This window comes from Anomaloglossus baeobatrachus, chromosome 2 (assembly GCF_048569485.1).
Source record: "Anomaloglossus baeobatrachus isolate aAnoBae1 chromosome 2, aAnoBae1.hap1, whole genome shotgun sequence".
Classification (NCBI taxonomy): domain Eukaryota; kingdom Metazoa; phylum Chordata; class Amphibia; order Anura; family Aromobatidae; genus Anomaloglossus; species Anomaloglossus baeobatrachus.
In genome coordinates, this window is record NC_134354.1 from 526,364,099 (window position 1) to 526,386,191 (window position 22,093).

Here is a 22,093-nt window from a genome sequence, read left to right on the forward strand (position 1 = left end):
TTGGAGAAGTGCAAAAACATCAGCGTGCTCACATAGCCTAAGCACTGGTCTGTTGGCAGGAAGACCGCTGTCTACAGTCCGCACATTTTTTATGCATTTGCCACCCCCCTCATTAAAATGGCTGAAAAAAATAAGCAGCGTTAGATTTCAGAAATCTCATTCACTTTCCTGGATCCGTAAAACGCTGCCTTTTTTTCGTAGGAAAAATGCAGCAAAAATGAACATTATCTGTGCTGCATTTTGGGGACTAAAATTACTGTAGGCGTATTAACATGTACTGCAGACAAGGCACAGGAAGTGTGGACAAACCTGCACAAAGCCATTATTTGTTTTATCCCAGAGAGTAAAAAATTTGGCTGCAGAAATACGGCTACAAACCCGACACGTGTCAGCCCCTGAATGTGCACACAGGAGTTCTTCCATGGCAGACCCCCTTTCCTAGCACCATGCCCCCTTTCCCGGCCCACACGTCCTCCCCGTAGTGTATATGTGTACATGTGCGTTATTGCTTGGTATTACACCACTTCCTGCTCCCGCTCCAGCTCCCGCCGGCGACCACTGACTGCGGAGAACAAGCCCCGCCCCTTCCAGAGTCCAATTCATCCATCACATGACCGCCTCTGTCACGCTCCTCCCCAGAGAGCAGCCAACGCCTCGAGCGCCTCTGTGGCTGCGCTCAGACTAGTGACGTCACGGCTCCGCCTACGCTCGGTTTTCGGACGGTGTGAGCCATTTTGAGGTTAGTTGCTGGAGTGCGGACGTCTGAGGCGCATCTGTGCGGGGGAGAGCGGTGCACGATCACAACAGCCAGCCTGCTTTACTGCGACACGGTCTTCCCTAGACGTCTGGGTTCTATTTAGATGGCAAGCTTTCCCGACTTTGTAAACGAAGATGAAATAGGTGAGTCCGCGGCGGACGTGCACCATTCATACGGGACTATGGACGGGCGCCTGTGCTGTGCGTGATGGCTGCATCTCCTGGGAGTGTCTGTTACTGGGGTGTCCTCCGGGTATTGGCGGACGGTGCTGGGCCGTACTGAGGGGGGCACTGTACTGAGGTCTGCTACTACTGTATGGGGGGGGGCTCTCCTGCACTGTGTATGTATAGCATATAGATAAAATGCGCATTATGTATGTGTGAATATACATGTATATACTATGTCTCTGTGTGTGTATATATATATAATATATTACACACCCCTAGAGACATAGTACATACAGTTATATTCACATACATATATAGAATCTCTCTCCATGCACATTATGTATGTGTGAATATCCATGTATTATTATTATTATTATTATTATTATTTATTTATAGAGCACCATTAATTCCATGGTGCTGTACATGAGAAGGGGGTTACATACAAAATACGTATACAAGTTACAGTAGACAGACTAGTACAGAGGGAAGAGGGCCCTACCCTTGCGGGCTTACATTCTATAGGATTATGGGGAGGAGACAATAGGTGGGGTGTAGGTCAGGCGGCAGCTCCGCACGGTGGTCGCATGTATGTGCTATGTCTCTAGATGTGTGTGTGTGTGATAGAGATATATATATATATATATATATATATATATATATATATATATCTATATATATATATAGATATATATATATATATATCTATATCTATATCTATATATATATATATATATATATATATATATATATATATCTATCTATCTCAATCTCTCTCCATGCACAATGTGTATATGTGAATATAACCATGTACTATGTCTCTAGGGGTGTGTGTAATTACACACAAATATATATATATATATATATATATATATATATATTTGTGTGTAATTACACACACCCCTAGAGACATAGTACATGGTTATATTCACATATACATATATAAGTCCATGCACATTATGTATGTGTGAATGTACATGTATATACTATGTCTATAGCTGTGTGTGTGTGTATGTATGTGTATATATATATAATATATATAATGCACATTGTGTATATACATGCACTGCCTGTATATCTAGTACATTGTTTTTGTATATATAATTATGCATAGTGTGTATATAATTGTACAGTGTATGTATATGGTTACATTTTGTCTTTGTATATGTGTATGTATATTAGTACATGTGTAATCACATCTCTATACGTTGCAGCATGTGACAGGCGTTGATCACCTCCTTTCCCTCAGTTATTGTATAATCTCCTCAGACCTGTATTTTACACGTGTCTTAGGTGTATTCGGAGCTGCTTCCATTATTAATGTTGTGCTTCCATCTCTGGCTTCTCCCCTCCCCCAACTACTCATGTGGAATTTACTTCACCTATTTCTGCTGCTTGACACTCAGCCAACCAAACCACTTCATTGCTTCCCTTCCCCCTCCCCTCCCTCCTCTCCACCATCCCCCCTATGACACATACACACACATATACACACACTGTGGCACGCACACCCCAGCGCCACCCTCCCTGTTGTGCTGTCCTCCTGTCTAGCGTATGATCTGCTATAGGATCCATCACTTTAGGCGTTTTTCTTATACTTTTCTAAACAGAAGAATAAGTGTCATTTCATCATAAACTACATATGTTATTCATGAGCCAGTTCAGCTGGTGCTTGGGTATAAATACATTGTACAGTCTGTGTAAGTTTATCGTTCTGTTATTTCTTTAATTATAGCAAGATCACGGAGCATTGGGGAGCTTATATCACCGACTTCTCCATTTGAGCAGAAGTATGGCCGTGAAAACTGGACTGTGGCTTTCGCTCCAGACGGCTCCTATTTTGCTTGGTCTCAGGGTCATCGTATTGTGAAGCTGGTTCCTTGGACTCAGTGCCTTAAAAACTTGTAAGTATCTTACGCTTGTATTATGTAACAATCTGCAGGTAAGAACCACTCTTCTAAGTCTTGGCTGGTAATTATAAGCTCGCTAAGATGAGCTGGAATCACCGTTCATAAAAGGCTCGTTTGCAGGTTATCGTTTTGTATGAACGTGTCGGTAATTGCCCAAAGAATGAGCAAAACACTTATTTGTCAGGTGATAAGATAATTCTCGGCAGCACATCATCCTGTGTAAGTAGAACATGCTGCCCATGATGAGCTGTGTGCACAATGACCATAGTAAAGATCATTCTGTGCACAAAGAATTCAGATTGGTAGTTTAATGGGCTGTTTAGACACACCAATCTGCAACCATTAAAGAGGCTCTGTCAGCACAGAATGACTGACTGTACAAACCAAGCACACGCGTTCAATGCATCATGGTGCGACCAGTCATTTAAGTGCTTTCTTACATTGTGGTTTTTTGTCTCTGCCCGCCTCTGGCTCTATGAGCCAGAGCCATCAATCAAAAAAGAAGAGTGGAGATAGATGGAAAACAAGCAGGTGGGTAAAGTATATTTAAACCACTGACCCCACCATGATGCACCGAGCGCCTGTACTTGGTTTATGCTGACAGTCCCTTTAAATGGCGGCTGTCAATATGGGCTGCGCCATTTTACAATAGGAAGTTATCTTCAGAATAGGTTGTCAAAAGTTTTCTAGTGGTAAGTGACTGTATAGATTAGATGACCGTCGGTGTAAAACAATCTTAACCTTACACATTAGACAGATATTAAATAACTAGAAGGTGGCCCGATTCTACGCATCGGGTATTCTAGAATTTACGTATTGTGTAGTTCATGTATGATTTTTGTTATATATATATATATATATATATATATATATATGTTGTGTGTAGTTACCAAGTGTTTGTGTAGGCGCTGTACATGTTCTGGGTGTTGTCTGGGTGTGACGGGGGTGAGAGCGGTGTTGTATGTGTGTTGCGTTGTTTGTGGAGCGCTGTGTGTCTGTAGCGTTGTGTGTTGCGCGGTTTGTGTGTGTGTGGTGTGTTTTGGGGGGAGGTATGTTTTGTGCAATGTGTGTGTGTTGTGCGGTATGTGCGTATATTTGTGTGTGCCGCGGTGTTTGTGTGTTGGGTGTTGTGTGTGTGCAGCGTTGTCTGTGTGTGTAGGTGTCTGTGTAGGGCAGTTGTTTGTGGTTCCCAGTGTGTGTGTGTGTGTTGTGCACTTCCCATCGTGCTCCATCCGCCATGCTGCGCACTCCCAAACGTGCACCATCCGCCATGCTGCGCACTCCCAAACGTGCACCATCCGCCATGCTGCGCACTCCCAAACGTGCACCATCCGCCATGCTGCGCACTCCCAAACGTGCTCCATCCGCCATGCTTCGCACTCCCAAACGTGCTCCATCCGCCATGCTGCGCACTCCCAAACGTGCTCCATCCGCCATGCTGCGCACTCCCAAACGTGCTCCATCCGCCATGCTGCGCACTCCCAAACGTGCTCCATCCGCCATGCTGCGCACTTCCCAAACGTGCTCCATCCGCCATGCTGCGCACTCCCAAACGTGCTCCATCCGCCATGCTGCGCACTCCCAAACGTGCTCCATCCGCCATGCTGCGCACTCCCAAACGTGCTCCATCCGCCATGCTGCGCACTCCCAAACGTGCTCCATCCGCCATGCTGCGCACTCCCAAACGTGCTCCATCCGCCATGCTGCGCACTCCCAAACGTGCTCCATCCGCCATGCTGCGCACTCCCAAACGTGCTCCATCCGCCATGCTGCGCACTCCCAAACGTGCTCCATCCGCCATGCTGCGCACTCCCAAACGTGCTCCATCCGCCATGCTGCGCACTCCCAAACGTGCTCCATCCGCCATGCTGCGCACTCCCAAACGTGCTCCATCCGCCATGCTGCGCACTCCCAAACGTGCTCCATCCGCCATGCTGCGCACTCCCAAACGTGCTCCATCCGCCATGCTGCGCACCTCCCAAACGTGCTCCATCCGCCATGCTGCGCACTCCCAAACGTGCTCCATCCGCCATGCTGCGCACTCCCAAACGTGCTCCATCCGCCATGCTGCGCACTCCCAAACGTGCTCCATCCGCCATGCTGCGCACTCCCCAAACGTGCTCCATCCGCCATGCTGCGCACTCCCAAACGTGCTCCATCCGCCATGCTGCGCACTCCCAAACGTGCTCCATCCGCCATGCTGCGCACTTCCCAAACGTGCTCCATCCGCCATGCTGCGCACTCCCAAACGTGCTCCATCCGCCATGCTGCGCACTTCCCAAACGTGCTCCATCCGCCATGCTGCGCACTCCCAAACGTGCTCCATCCGCCATGCTGCGCACTCCCAAACGTGCTCCATCCGCCATGCTGCGCACTCCCAAACGTGCTCCATCCGCCATGCTGCGCACTCCCAAACGTGCTCCATCCGCCATGCTGCGCACTCCCAAACGTGCTCCATCCTCCATGCTGCGCACTCCCAAACGTGCTCCATCCGCCATGCTGCGCACTCCCAAACGTGCTCCATCCGCCATGCTGCGCACTCCCAAACGTGCTCCATCCGCCATGCTGTACCAGCATCAGCCTCTCTACCCGCAGCATCAGCCTTCTGTCCCCAGCCTCAGCCCCTCTCTGTCCCCAGCCTCAGCCACTCTCTGTCCCCAGCCTCAGCCACTCTCTGTCCCCAGCCTCAGCCACTCTCTGTCCCCAGCCTCAGCCCCTCTCTGTCCCCAGCCTCAGCCCCTCTCTGTCCCCAGCCTCAGCCCCTCTCTGTCCCCAGCCTCAGCCCCTCTCTGTCCCCAGCCTCAGCCCCTCTCTGTCCCCAGCCTCAGCCCCTCTCTGTCCCCTCCTCTGGCGACACTCACACACACGATCGCATACACTCACACACACAGACACTGACAATATCGCACATACGCGCTCACAGTCACAACATCCGGAGATACCACATGCTTCTGGCCATGTGATCCTCCGTCAGGTCCTGGAAGGTCACAACAGCACAGTATCGAGGCCGAGAAGCAAGGGATATCGCCGGATGCTGTGAGTGTGTGGATGCGATGTGATGTGTGTGTGTGATGTGTGTGTGAGAGTGAGTGTGAGAGTGAGTGTAAGCTGATGTGTGTGTATGTGTGTGCGTGTGGATCTTCCGCCGCTACAGGACCTCGATGCGCTTGTAACCATGCCAACGTATCCCGTCCCCCGCTCGCACGGGAGCCCACACCACTCCCGTGCGAGCGGGGGATGGGGGGGGGGAGTACAGTACTCACCCCCCCTTAACAGCCGTGTCAGTTCGGGGAATGCGCGGGGGGGGGGGGGGGGGGGGGGGGGGGGGGGAGTACAGTACTCACCTCCGTGACAGCCCTGTCAGTTCGGGGAATGCGCGGGGGGAGGTGGGCGGGGCCAGAGCTAACGTGCGTTGCGTGAGGGGGGGCGGGGCGTGGCGTGGCCGAATTGCCAATGCCTGCAGGGTGCCGGGGCGAGAGGCCAATCTGTGGGGGGGGCGGAGGCTGGGCGAGCGGCTGGCCAATCCGTGTGGGGGCGCAGCCTGGGCGAGCGGCCAATCGGTGTGGGGGGGGCGGGGCCATGGCGAGCCCAGCGGCCAATCAGCTTTGTGTCACCGTAAGGACATGTCACGGTGACACAATTTTGGAGCATGACAGACAGACAGACAGACAGAATAAGGCAATTATATATATAGATGGGAGTGAGGCAGCATATCCAGTTAGATTAGCAGTTTATTAACTCCTTCATCACTGGATATGCTGTCTCACACGCTATTGATTTTTAGTGACTGGGTAAAGTCCATACAGGTGAGCACCCCCTCTTTCAAATTGCCAGTGCTGATACTTTAGTTATTGTCGGCGTAGGTATGGATCTTCGTGTGCGTGGGTTTTTTTTTTTTTTCTCGTTTTTGGGAGGTAAACCATAGCTGTAGTGTATGGTCGTGGCTGCTTTCTTAGTTCATTGACTGAAGTTTTCTCTTTATTATTCCTTTTCAGCGCTGCTGGCAGTACAAAGAATAGTGTAAACTTGACAACTGGAAAACTGTCGAGACAGAACAGTGATGCAGCACAAAGAAACAAGCCACAAGAGCATTCTATAGACTGTGGGGACATTGTCTGGAGTTTGGCATTTGGGTCATCCGTACCTGAAAAACAGAGTCGTTGTGTGAATATAGAATGGCACCGGTTCAAGTTGGTCAAGACCAGCTCCTGCTTGCTACAGGGCTGTGCAATGGGCGCATCAAGATATGGGATGTGTATACAGGTACGTCTTCGGACAAGTGCTGGGTTTGTTAGATCGTTGATGCGTTGTATCATGCGTAAGAAGGAAGTCATGATTTAGAACAGATTCATGTTCAGAGTCATGAGAATTCTTGGATCATGTTTCATGTCCTTGTAGATTGTGACCAATAGACTGTTTCCTCAATTGATATCTGCCTGTGATTCACCATTCAGGAATTGGTCTTTCTCCAGAGTATGACACCTGAGCGGTGACACAATAAGCCCTGACCTGTGTATCTATAAACTGCGCCCATTCTTTGATCCTGGTCTATATCAAACATTTGTTAAATAGGACATCTATAGAATGCAGCTGTAACTATCCAAAAATAAAATACCCCCCTCTCAAACATTTATTAATTTAGTATACTAAAAATATACTACACAAAAACTAAATAACTTTACATATAGAAAAATAATGTGGTTACTCAGGCTATGTAATCTCCCCCTGCAGCTTCTGATGCTATAGCACCATGCGCCCGAATGTTTGCACTCCCATACTTTTAATAGGAGTGTGGTTGCATTTATTAAGATATTTTTTTATTATATTGGTACGACATCCAGCCTACTTTCAAGTTGTTAGACTTTCAGAAATGATGAACTATGTACAATATATCCTAATACAGCAATAATAGTGTGTGCTGTTGCCCCCAATAGGAGACCAGCGAAAATCAATGACAGATTCGAAGCTGTCCTATTTTGAGCCTCAAGGCTGTGTGCACATGTGCTTTTTTTCATGCTTTTACACTGCGTTCTGCACCGCAGCGTAAATGCATGTGTTCTGCGTCCCCAGCACAATCTATGAAGATTGTGCAAATTCCATCCGCACGTTGCGTTTTAGAACGCAGCGTTTCGGCTGCTGAAAAATTTTGTCAAATCGCTGCATTATAAAAAGCAACATGTCACTTCTTTTGTGCGTTCCGGATGCTTTCCCCACTCTGTCTATGGCAGAGCAAGCATCCAGAGCGCATGCATTCTGCATGCACAATGCTTTCAAAACAGCTTTTCGGCTGCGTTTTGAAATGCACAATGCAGTAACCTAAACGTTGCGGAACAGAACGTATTTGTGCGCACACACCCTAAATATACTTAATATTTGTATGACCTCCTTGATTGTTTAGTTCTTACAAGCTAAAAAGTTCATCTAGTGGTAGCAGTGTCGTCCCAAATTTATTTTTCCCTTTCGCCCATGACAGCACCACCTGAGAGGTTGTGCTGTCATGGGCTTCTGAAAATCCCATTACCGGTAAGTGATTAAGATTTTTTTCCCCATAGCGGCTCTCCTGTTTCATCAGGTTGTTCAGTTTATAGTGTTTGTTCCTTATGATAAATAACTTCAACTGTATGAACATTGTAAATCTACCAAAGGTTCTCCTTAACCTTTTCCTATCTGGAGTCCCTTTCCCCCGGGGGGACACTCCAAGTGTTCCTTTACGCTCCTTTGTCGGGCCACTGCCTTGTTTATTATTCACTTGTGAATAAATTGATTTCCTGTTGATTTCTTACAAAATTCATTCATATTGCAAAATTCTGTTTTGACGGTTTTTTCAATTATAATAGGATTTTAATGGGCAGAACGGGAAATTTTATTGAATAGGAAAAGGTTAAAGCACTACTGCAGCGTTTGGCTTTTATTTCATTGGAGTGGTGCTTCTAATCTAAGTTCCCTGACCCTACTCCTATATTTGCCCTCCGCTTCAGCGCTGCACCCATCGGTCGCCAGTGTTATATGGAGCGAGCCAAAAGTCACTCTTCAAGGCGAGTCTGTGAGCTCCTTCCTTATTTTGGCCTCATTCATGGAGTTGCACCGAGAGCTTGTGACATTACTTCTGACTTGCTGCCAGTCAGAAGTTGCCAGACTGGAGCAGCACCGATAAAACGTAAATATGCCGGAGGGTGAGTATATGGGCAAGGAACTTAGATTTATTGCACTACTCCAGTGCTAACCCCCCCCCCCCCCCCCTCCCCCTCCTAAACACGAAGTGGTGGTTTCCTAACTATGGCTTCGAGATTTACAAAACTACAAGCCCTGATGGCTGTTATAGTAAGGGCAGGCATGGAGTTGTTTTGCAAGCTGTAGAGCCGCATTCTAAATACCCACTGCCGTGTGTATAATTTATGCATGATTGGAACAAGTTAGATTGGGAGCTTCTTGCCTTTTGCCCTGGTTGGCAGAGCTCGTGCTGCTGGTTGTTAGAGGAGGAAGGATAGATGAGGAGATAATTTCTGGCAAAACTTCTGATGAAGAAACCGAATGTAATTAAATAGTGAGGCTATGTGCGCACGTTGCGTACCGTCCCTGCAGAAATTTCTGCAGCGATTTGAACAGCACACGTGCGCTTCACATCGCTGCAGAAACAGTCCGTAATGAAAAAAAAGCAATTCCAATGCGCTCTGACTGCAGCTCCTCCCATAGACAGAGCAGGGGCTGCAGGCAGAGCGCAGGAAAGAAATGACATGTCACTTCTTAGAACGCAGCGCTTCGGGCAGCAGCCGAAGCGCTGCGCTCTAAAAACGCCACGTGCGCACGGCTCCTGCATAATCTTCATAGATTATGCTGGGGACGCATGCAGTTACGCTGCGGTGCAGATCGCAGCATAACTGCATGGAAATACGCAACGTGTGCACATAGCCTGATACATGGCTTTTAGAGCATGGATCTAATTTTTGCATGTGTTGTGGCTAGAAGACTCAAACTGTTAAGTAATATGGTATTTGATCAACATACCTAGTTTGTAGGTTGGGTTCCATACAGATGTGTGGTAGGACAGCATTTCTGCTGTCTGATGCTGGCCTTTACATTATAAGGGCTTTACTATCTCATAAAGTGAAGGCATATCCTTAGAATGGGACCCTGCTTCAGTTATCTGGAAAGCTGGGGGGCACTGCCGGAGAGAAACTTTTTTTTTTTTTTTTTGTTTTCAGGCTTGGTGATGGGCCCTACCAGTCATAAAGTAATGGCATATCCATGCCATCATGCCATCACTTTGAGATGGGGAAACCACTTTAAAGGGTCTGCACAGGGCACAGACCTTGGATAGTACACAGGCATTGTGCGAGGCTGTGCCCCGTCTAGTCGGGCTTTGGCTGGGGGTATGCATATCGCTTACATCTACCGCTGTTCATGGTTCAGGACAGCGACAAATCCTCGCAGAGCGCAGTACGTGCACTGGTAGGTTCACGATTCTGCAGTTACACCAAACGACTAGAGGCTTTTTGTTTTCAGAACAGGCAACCCCTTTAAGTAACCAAAGTTACAAGTGTACGTTAAAAATTAGTGAAATGCTTTTTGGTTGTTTTAAATGAATGTGTTTGTTGGAATTTTAATGTCCTTGTTTTTGTCCTTATTTTTTTTTTTCTCTTTCTCCCTTAGGAAGCTCCTCCTTAATCTGATGGATCATGCTGAAATTGTTAGAGACTTGACGTTTGCGCCAGACGGCAGCCTTATACTGGTTTCTGCTTCCAGAGACAAAACTTCAGGGTGTGGGACCTAAAGGATGATGGTATGCTAACACAGACATATTGCTGAAGTTGGTGTAAAGGCAAGCAGTACAGCTGGCATACATAGTTTCCCACGGATGCTCCAAGGCTGTCGGCAGCTTAGCCTGTGACCCCATAACACTATAGTACAGTAAGCCATACACAAGAAAGCAGCTCTCTAAATTTCAGGAAAGGTTGTTTGTCACCCACGCTTCAGAAACGTATGCTACATTTCAGCTCCTCTGTAGAATCACAATGTCTATGCGTAAATAGCAAATTCATTGGTATTGTGTACGTTTATGCACATAAGATGTGTTTAATCTCGTTTTACAGGAAATAGGGATATTGCCTACTTGGGATTCACCTTCTCAATATGTATTTTATGCAATGTAATGATACACCAATGGGTAGATAATTGTCTTATTTAATTTCTTAATTGACACAATGGATTTGCAAGTATTAAATTTAGACTTGTTTATGTTTAGAGGAGGTGAAACCTTGCATACATGACTGAACTGAAGCTTGTGTGATAAATCACCAGCTTTTCCTGAATTTTGGAGTGCCATTTTCCTTTTTTGTGCATGATTGTTTAGAGATCCGCATGAACTCTTGGAAAATGTGTCCTAACCTGTGAAGAACCTGAGCTCTCCTTTGTTATCCAGTAAGCCTGTGATGATGCAGCCTTTGTTCAGGATACTGCCATGGGCTTTCATTTCAGTTTATTCAGAGATTTGCTGTTACAAGTGTTACTTTCCTCCTTTTGATGTGATTTAAGCTTAAGCATTGTTGACAAATCACTGCAGCTTTTAGTATCCAGTTACCTTGTGTGAAGTGTGATATTCTAAAGACTTTCCTATGCCGATGTGAGAAAAAAAATCATAAGAGATCAGAATAGAAAGAGACATCACAAGCAAAAAGTGAGTGTAGCCTCTGTCCCCCAACACATCAGAATAGAAAGAAATCACAAGCAAAAAGTGAGTGTAGACTCTGTCCCCCAACACATCAGAATAGAAAGAAATCACAAGCAAAACGTGAGTGTAGACTCTGTCCCCAACACATCAGAATAGAAAGACATCACAAGCAAAACGTGAGTGTAGCCTCTGTCCCCAACACATCAGAATAGACAGACATCACAAGCAAAAAGTGAGTGTAGACTCTGTCCCCAACACATCAGAATAGAAAGACATAACAAGCAAAAAGTGAGTGTAGACTCTGTCCCCCAACACATCAGAATAGAAAGACATAACAAGCAAAATGTGAGTGTAGACTCTGTCCCCAACACATCAGAATAGACAGACATCACAAGCAAAACGTGAGTGTAGACTCTGTCCCCAACACATCAGAATAGAAAGAAATCACAAGCAAAAAGTGAGTGTAGACTCTGTCCCCAACACATCAGAATAGAAAGACATCACAAGCAAAATGTGAGTGTAGACTCTGTCCCCAACACATCAGAATAGAAAGAAATCACAAGCAAAACGTGAGTGTAGCCTCTGTCCCCAACACATCAGAATAGACAGACATCACAAGCAAAACGTGAGTGTAGACTCTGTCCCCAACACATCAGAATAGAAAGAAATCACAAGCAAAACGTGAGTGTAGACTCTGTCCCCAACACATCAGAATAGACAGACATCACAAGCAAAACGTGAGTGTAGACTCTGTCCCCAACACATCAGAATAGACAGACATCACAAGCAAAACGTGAGTGTAGACTCTGTCCCCAACACATCAGAATAGACAGACATCACAAGCAAAACGTGAGTGTAGACTCTGTCCCCAACACATCAGAATAGAAAGAAATCACAAGCAAAACGTGAGTGTAGACTCTGTCCCCAACACATCAGAATAGACCGACATCACAAGCAAAACGTGAGTGTAGACTCTGTCCCCAACACAGGCTGGGTTTAGGTAGCCCAAAGCAAAAAAATGTTGAGTACAAAATGACTGTTCAAACAAAGCTCAAGAGCTTGGTGAACCCTTGGCATGGACAAGCAATTTATTGTACTTTCAATCTACAACTTTTTCTCTGCCTCCCCTTCCTCTATAGGAAGCTCTGGACTTTACAGGCTCCAGAGGGTGAAGGTAGATGAAAAGCAAATAAGTAGAAATATGCATTGACCTGCTCACCCATGCAAGGGTGCTTGGTTTGATCAGTCATTTTGTGCTGATAAACTCCTTTATTCCCTTCATTTCTTCAGGATCATGCTGCTCTTGGTTGCGCTCGCCTTTAATTTTCTACCTAGTGAAGTGCATTCTTAATAACTGCGCGGAGCCCTAGGGGAATATTTGTCGCTGGGTAAACATACAAGTTAATATTTTATTAACTATATGTTCTTTTTGGGGGGTGGGGGAGTGGAACGGAACCGTGAGGGCTTTTTCAATAATTAGCTGTTTTGTGCTTTATTTTAGGCAATATGACGAAAGTGTTAAGGGGACACCAGAACTGGGTTTATTGCTGTGCGTTTTCCCCTGATTCCTCAATGCTGTGTTCTGTCGGAGCTGGGAAAGCTGTAGGTTTCAAAGTTCCATATTTCTATATGTTTATGTCTAATCAAGAAGTATTACATTTGTAATCACAAACTAAGATCATGCTCAGTGTCTTGAGTGATTTTTAGCACATTAATTTAAAAAATGATGCATGGTGGAACGTGCTGAGGGTGTAAGCTGGCATAAGTAATCACAACTTGTACTGCTTTTGGCAAGCCAGCCCATTTCAGAAACCTATGAGTAATTTGCCAGAATCCATTCACTATCATCTGCCTCATACCTTGCTTTGCATACGCTAATATAATTAAGATACAAGTTTATAGCATATGGTTCTGGAAATGCACATTTTATAGTAATGACAATGAAATATTGCATTTATATTTGACATATTTTAGATTATGATATACTGCTGTATATATGCAGTGCAGGTGCTGCTCCTGGAATTTGCCCTTATGGCGCCGATATATTAATACTTATTAAAATGTATTAAATTACCTATTATAAGGAATCTGTCATGAGGTTCTTGCTAGCTAATCTGATAGCAGCATAATGTAGGGGTAGAGACCATGATTCCAGCAATGTGTCACTTAGGCTGCTTTCTCACTACGTTTTTTTTAACATGCGTCCTGAACGTTTTTTTTTAACGCAAAAACGGATCCAGTGCAAATGCGTTTTCATTTCAATGCATTTGCAATGGACATGCGTTCACATGCGTTTGCGTGCGTTATAGTGAGGATCCAGCGACTTGCAGTTTTTTTACATTTTTCAAAAACGCTATTTGTAGCGTTTTTGAGCTGCGTCCAAATACTGCAAATTGCTGGATCCTGACTATACTGCACGCAAACGTATGTGAACGCTGATAGACAGGATCCTGCTTGCTCTACTGAGCATGCCCAGAAACCAGCCTCGCGTGATCAGTCTCTCACCCCCTCCCTCTCTGCCTCTCCCTCCCCCGCCTGAGAGCTGCGGACACTCTTAACCAAGGTAAATATCGGGTATCCAAGCAAGTTACCCAATGTTTACCTTGGTTACGAGCCTCCGCAGCTGTCAGAAGCCGGCTCCCAGTATGTCACGTTCAGTTCCCCTCACTCCCGATCACATGACTCCAATGCCCGCCCATAAACTTAAAGTGACAGGATCCTGCAAAATAACACATGCGTTTGCATGCGTTTTTCTTTGTAAAAGCAGGATCCGCTTTTACAGCAAAAAAACGTTCAGGACGCATGTTAAAAAAAACGTAGTGTGAAAGCAGCCTTACTGGGCTACTTGTCCAATTAAGTTTTATCAGCAGGAGATTCGCCAGAGGACTACTTGGTGTGCTGCCAGGTAGTCCAACCCTGCCCTCATGACTGCTTGGCAGCTTTCTGCTTATGCACAGTGTACACAAAAAGCTGCCAAGCAAGGATGTTGTACATCTCAGAGGATTGCTAGATCTGCAGCGGAGAAAGCGGTTATTAATTAAAACTACAACCAGCAAAGTAAGTGATTCATCACAGAATTGGGGTCTCTGCCCCCCACATCATGCTGATCCCATATTTCAAAACACTGACACATTCCCTTTAATAGAATTGTGCAATATTTTTTTTTTTTTTATTTTCATATTGTAATGTTCTAATTTTGAGCATAGTCGTGCAATGGCCTTTTCTCCAAAGGAGCAGTTCACACCTAAAATTTAGCCTATATGGTTGTTGACATTGTTTGTTAACCCAATGTTATTGTAGGCTGTGTGTTTTCCATAAGCTTCTTGCTTTCCCTGTCACAGGTGGTGGCAGCAATATGGGTGTGATTGAGGTTCAGTTGGCACCACACAAAGGAGAGCACAGTGGTGTTAGCTGGGCAGAGAGTGGCATCTCTGGCTACCAGGCTGGGGCGACCAATGCCATAGGACGAAGTAACCTTGCAATCGACTGCAAGGTGTACTGTACGTACGCAGGTGCTGGTTGATGTCCACTTTCTGCTTTTTCTTTCCTTATTTTTGCTGTTTTATTTTGCTTCTATTTCTTTTTTTTGTTTAGTTGTTAAGGTCATAACTGCTGTATTCTCTTATACTCCAGTAAAATGGAGTTTCTAATGAACTAATAAACAATTTAACTATAAAATATAGCCGCTTTAACCATAATCTAAATAACCACTGTTTCCTTCAACTTGGCTTTCGAACGTTGGCAGTCACGTGTAGAAATGAAGTGACTTGCCCCTCAGTAGATCTGTTAGCAATATTGTTTCTACACACTTTCCCTATTAAGTAAAATGAGCCTATAGCTTGTGTATTGTTAGATATTGTCTTGTTTGCCAAAAGTGTTTTCTTTTGGCTGTCAACCTTCTCTTTTCTTGCAGTATCTGTTTCTCTTCCTGGGCTCACGTTGGTGATTCAAGCCTTTTGTAAACAAGTGAACTTATTCTCTCAAAGGGGGTACTACTGGAGTAACCATATGATAACTTACTATTCTGTTTATATAATTAGTTTTATGCTTTGCAAACAGGGGTTGTAATGCAGAACCCAACTGTTACCTTAAAAGCAAACTGAACTTTTTTTTTATTTGTTTTTATATTGTGCATTTTATAGAACTTGCTTCTAGCCGTAACATTTTAACTTGAGCTGATTTTTATTTTAATTTTTTGTTTTTTTGTTTTTGCATGCCTATCCTATTTAATGTTATCCCATTAATAAACTGGGTATGACACTGAGCAAGTCATGTAATTTTATTGTAACTTTAATTAATAGTAAAATTATTGTAGAGAGAGTTTCCTAGATTTACCTGTTAAGTTTCCAGTACATAGACTGTAACAACTGTGTTTTGCTTTTAGGTCTTTCTATGGGACATGGATAAATATACTATGATCCGTAAGCTAGAAGGACACCACAATGATGTGGTAGCTTGTGAATTCTCTCCTGACGGAGCTCTGTTGGCTACTGCATCGTATGATACCAGAGTTTATGTCTGGGATCCCCATATTGGGTCTATTCTGTTTGAACTTGGGTATGTAAATCCTAGAATCAAAACTACATAATCGCTGAATATCAATTCTTAACAATTTCTTTTTCCTGAACAGCATTTTTTTGGAATATAAGTTGTACTTTTTTACCCAAAAAATTGGGAGGAAAAAGGGGGGGGTGCACCTTTTATAAGCTGAATGTAGCTTACCGGGGGATGGTGGAGAGGGGCAGGGGTGACGCTGCGGGCTGTGCTGATGTCGGGTTGTGCTCGCTGCAGGGGTCATCCTGAAAGTGTCGGCGGTGGAGGCTTCAAATAATGGCACTTGGAGTTGGTGCGTGCGCAGATTGAGCTCTCGGCTCAGGATCTCATTTGTGCACGTGCCGCCTTCGGTCCATTGATCTCTCAGCAGTGGACTTAAGGAGAATGACGCCAGTAAGTGGCGCTTGCGAAGATCAGATCTCTGCTTGTCTTTGAGCCGATAGCTCAATCTGTGCACGCGCCAACTTGGGCGCCATTTCTTTGAAGCCTGCACCTCTGACAGTTTCTGGATGCTCTTGCCTCACAACGAACATCCGTGACACCTGCTGCACGTCGTGCAGCATTGCCTACTCCAGCACCACCACTGCCGCCCCAGTAAGGGCACCACCAGATTAGAAGATGGACCCCAAATTTTATTTATCTTTTTTCTTAATCTTACACTACATTTATAATTTGGATCATTTCAAGCCAAAACCAAAGCAATGTGTTCTGCTTTGCTTGGAGTCTGAGGGGACAGCACATGATACATGGACTTTCCTGCAGTCCCTGTTTTATGCACTCATTTTCTGTGCTATGGGCAACATATTAATGTTTCCCAAATTTTGCCCATCTTTAAACCATGACATCACTTACTCCCATAATATTTTCACCCACTGATTGTATAGGGTGTTGATGACTGTTGATGAATGTTGAAAAAATTGTCTAAGTTAGTATGTATTCTTGTAACTCTTCTAAAATATATATATATATTTTTTTTTTTTATTTTCAGGCACTTATTTCCCCCACCAACACCTATTTTTGCAGGAGGGGATAATGGTCGATGGGTGAGATCAGTCTCATTTAGTCATGATGGGGTACATATTGCAAGTCTTGCTGATGATAAGTAAGTTTATTTAGAATTTGTTGCTTGTAGCATTTACAAAACCTTAGACTCTTGGTGTAGATAGAGGGTAAAAAGATTTTTTTTCTCATGTCTGACCGTTTTCATTTTAACGGGGCAGTCTAAGAATTAACTAATTGCGGGTACAGCGTTTTTTCTTCCAAATTGTTGGCTTATAGGGTTGCAGCCACATAACTATTTAACTCGCTCCAAAATCGGACCGCAGTGCAGGGACTGACTGTAGCTCTCACGACCCGAGCGTGACTGCTTCATAGAAATATATGCAGCTGTCACGCTCAGGTCAGAAGACCCACCGGCCACTCTGTGCATCCAGTCCGATTTTCAGACCGATTTGTATGGACAATGTTCTCTTGAATTGAGGCACATTTAGATGGAAAAAATCTCCAATGTGTGCAAGAATTATATTGCTTCTGCAATATTAGAGAAACGGAAAAGGACATTGTTGCTATTTATTGATCACATTTCCTTTTTTTCACCTTATAAATTGTAGGTTGGTAAGATTTTGGCGTATTGATCAGTCACACCCTGTTGAAGTTGCCCTTGTAAATAAAGGTCTTTGCTGTGCCTTTTCTACTGATGGCAGTGTTCTAGCTGCTGGGTAAGTATTCTTATTGGCTTTGTTTTGTAGCATGCACATTAGGCTGCTTTCACACTACTTTTTTAACATGCGTCATATTATTATCATTATTATTATACGTGTTATTTTGCAGGATCCTGTCACTTTAAGTTTATGGGCGGTCATTGGAGTCATGTGATCGGGAGTCAGTGGACCTGAATGTGATAGACTGGGAGCTGGCTTCTGGCAGCTGCAGAGGCTCGTAACGAAGGGAAACATCGGGTAACTTGCTTGGATACCTGATATTTACCTTGGTTACGAGCATCCGCAGCTGCTAGGAGCAGGGCTGCCTGCTCCCTGCACACGTAACCAACGTAAACATCGGGTAACTAAGAGAAGCGCTTTGCTTGGTTACCAGATATTTATCTTGGTTACGAGTGTCCGCAGCTCTCAGGCGGGGGAGAGGGAGGGGGAGAGAGAGAGGGAGGGGGAGAGAGACTGATCACCCGAGGCTGGTTTCTGTGCATGCTCAGTAGAGCAAGCAGGATTCTGTCTATCAGCATGCCAGCGTTCACATGCGTTTGCATGCAGTATAGTCAGGATCCAGCGATTTGCAGTATTTGGACGCAGCTCAAAAACGCTACAAGTAGCGTTTTTGAAAAATGTTAAAAAAAACTGCAAGTCGCTGGATCCTCACTATAACGCACGCAAACGCATGTTGACGCGAGTCCATTGCAAATGCATTGAAATGAAAACGCATTTGCACTGGATCCGTTTTTGCGTTAAAAATACGTTCAGGACGCATGTTAAAAAAAACGTAGTGTGAAAGCAGCCTTACTCTGTAGAGAAAACGTCTGCTGTATGCGTTGCCGCTGAGTGTTGCTGGAAGTGCTTACACAATCTCTTGGCTGTTTGCTTTCACAGAACTCAGGATGGAAATGTACACTTTTGGGCTACACCCACTTATGTTTCCAGCCTTCAGCACTTATGTCGTATGGCAATAAGAAGAGTCATGACTACACATCAAGCCCAGAAGCTGCCTGTGCCTCCGAAAGTCATGGAGTTTCTCGCTTACCAAATGATATAGGGAACTTTTTTGGTTTTCTACAAACTGGTTCCACTTCTTGAATCTGGCAACACACGAATGCATTACAAGCTTTATGCTTTAAATGTTACAATCTTATTTGACTATTTAAAGTGCAGTATTTAAACATTTTTATGCATTTCTGATCACTCTGAGCTTTAACTGTGATTTAGGAGTGTATGACATCCGTACAAGTTTTAATTGGAATGTGGACATACGATTTTACAACTGTGAACCTGTAAATATGTGTATGCTGCTACATGTTTATTTCTGCTTAACGATATAGACCTATTTTCTTTTACAATGTATGGCTGGCTTTGTAGTTACAGCGTCCGTTTCATCTTTGTGTTAAAGCAGTGTGAGTCTTTTGCAAGTCACTGTGCACCTGGTGGTTTGATGGGTGGAAAGATATTGGATAGCTAGCTTCTTAACCTCTTGAGAGAAGTAAAAGGCTAGATATTTTACTGTATCATTATTCAAGTTCTAACTAGGAATGGTAAATGTTGGAGTTCAGTAGGGCTTTGTTTGTAATTGAGGGTAGATTGTGCCACAACATTCTGTGTATGTACCCCATGTATATAATAAAGGGGTCTATTTTGGTTAGCTGCCAAAGATGCGCAAAGTGTTCGCTGTTGCCTTCTGCTGTTTATTTGCACATGCTGGTCTATTGAATGTATGCAGTGCTTATAATGCTAACCATATATTTAGTTTAATTTTGCCAAAATGTCTATAAATAAACACTGTTTTTGTATATAAATGTTCTGTGTCTTCATTGAAATCAGTTAGCCTTTTTGCAAAGGTTTAATTATCTCATTAAGAGGAACCTGTCAGGTCTCCCGTGTCCCCAAAACCACTAAGCCATGTTCTGCAATTCTGATCATACGCAGCGCGCCTCTCAAGCCAGGACGCGTACACCCGGCTTCAGAGGCTCAGGGATGTAAGGGAACAAAGCCACGTGCATGCACGTAATTTGTAGAGCGCTGGCGACGCCGGCTCTTGTAAATCATGTTGTTACGCCCACAGGTTCTTGATAACATGCTAAGTGGCCCAACTATTCTGGGGATCTAACGCCCCATCAACTAGTCAAAGGGTTAATTTGTATATAATAAACAGACTTTAGAAAGTCTATATAAGGCTATGTGCACACTAGAAATGTGAAGTTTCTCAAGAAAATTTCTTGAGAAACTTCTGGGAGTGAAAGATTTCCGGACCTCCGGAAAAAATCCGCACCAAATCCGCATGCGGATTTGCCGCGGATTAGCCGCGGATTTGCCGCGATTTTCCCGCGGGTGGTTCCCTGCGGATTTTGCAGGCTGTACTGCAGAAATCCGCAGGGTACCTGCGGAAAAGAATTGACATGCTCATTTTCTCAAGAAATTTTCTCGAAATTCTTCTCAAGGAAATTTCTTGAGAAAAATCCGCACAGTGCGCACAGCTATTTTTTTTTTTCTCATAGCACAGAGCCTAATACTTTTCCTCCTTTTTTTTGAGTATATTCACAATCCGCAAAGGTGTTAAAAAAATTTTTGGCACCTGTAATACTTGTCTAAATGGTAGTGGCAAAATTTTAAGTTTTGTTGTAAAACAACTTCATTTAGATGAATGGAGGTTGCCTTAAAAATAATGTAAGTTCCCTGCACTTAGGCAGGCTTTGCACACTACGACATCGCAGGTGCGATATCTGTGGGGTCAAATCGAAAGTGACGCACATCCGGCGTCGCAGTCGATATCGTAGTGTGTAAATCCTTTTTGATATGATTAATGAGCGCAAAAGCGTCGTTATCGTATAATCGGTGTAGGGTCCGACATTTCCATAATTTGGCAGCAGTGACAGGTACGATGTTGTTCCTCGTTCCTGTGGCAGCACACATCGCTGTGTGAGAAGCCGCAGGAGCGAGGAACATCTACCTGCGTCACCGCGTCTAACGCCGGCTCTGCGGAAGGAAGGAGGGGGGCGGGATGTTTACGTCCCGCTCATCTCCGCCCCTCCGCTTCTATTAGCCACGGGTCAGAGCCGGCCAGAGCGACATCACAGGGCAGGTAAGTGCATGTGAAGCTGCCGTAGCGATAATGTTCGCTATGGTAGCAATCACAAGATATTGCTGCTGCGACGGGGGCGACTATCGCGCTCGACCGCATCAGCTTGCGATGTCTAAGCGTGCAAAGTACCCCTTAGTCTTCTACTTACCCTCCGCCATCTTCACCTTTTATCACCGTTGCTTCCACCAGTCTCCAGCAGTTGTGACTTACCGGATCGCTCCACTATTTCCTGGATCGAGCCGGAGAGCACTCTTCAAGACAAGTCTGAGAGTCTCCTTCTCGCTCTGACTTGCATTGCGCACTTTGTGAGAGTTACCTCTGATTTATAGCAGTCAGAAGTTGCAGTGACATAAAAGTTGAAGACGTCCGGTGAGTAACACTAGGATTAGAGAACTTAGACGCACCATTCCAGTGCAGATAAAAACCTTAACCTGCTGGAGTGGGGTTTTAAAGCGGATCTGTCACCAAATCAAAAGTGGTAATACAGAGATCAACCAAAAAATAGAAAAACAGGCAGGCCAAAAATGGCACCTGTATAGCACACTCAAGGCATTACAAAAAACAGAACGAAAGAGTAAAGTGCAAATGCATATTTTATTGAAAAACAACTGGCATGGTTTAAAATTGGCAGCAAACCCAAGCCGGCAATGTGAAATAAAGTTTGTAAAATACAATTCAGATTGGTATACAAAAGAAGGGGAATCTGAAAAACTGAGTCCTAAAATGTGTCATAATATATAAATGCACAGAAGCACCCCAGATGCACAGATCATAAATCCAGGGTTTACACATATATGGATGTACACAAAGAGTCATCTAGACCAGCACTAAATGAATTGAAGTGATAGAATTATACACTCTGAAAAAACAGAAAAATAATGACATATCAAAATTGTACATTTAACAGAGATGCTGGTACCAAATTGTAAGGACTCTGAGATAACAGAAAACTATTATAAATGCAAAGCACTATCAGTATTAAATGCGGGGATTAACTACCGGTGGTGCTAACAGATGCTAATGCAAAACCATAGTTGTTAGGAGAACCAGTAAAGACAGACCCACTTAAATAGATTACATACCCATGAGGGTTACAGAACGGGCTTGGGAAGCAGCAGAGAGGACCCCCTGGGAAAAGAGCCCCGACGCAGCGTTTCACGATCCAGCAGGTAAGATCATTTCATCAGGGGGGAGAAAAGGAATGGAACAGCATCCAGCAGCCATATGCATTTAAATATGG

The 22,093-nt window shown here is 44.5% G+C and overlaps 1 protein-coding gene across 1 annotated transcript; it reads left to right on the top strand.

Annotated features, from left to right (window-relative positions):
- Positions 1-694: 694 nt before the first annotated feature.
- WSB1 (WD repeat and SOCS box containing 1) lies at positions 695-19,570 on the top strand. The gene is given in 11 exon segments (XM_075336589.1): positions 695-900; positions 2,657-2,825; positions 6,827-7,020; positions 7,023-7,098; positions 10,482-10,582; positions 10,585-10,611; positions 13,001-13,101; positions 15,884-16,056; positions 17,042-17,155; positions 17,664-17,771; positions 18,654-19,570. Coding segments are annotated over 11 exon segments (1,266 nt in total). The 5' UTR covers positions 695-860; the 3' UTR covers positions 18,817-19,570.
- The last annotated feature ends 2,523 nt before the right edge of the window (positions 19,571-22,093 follow it).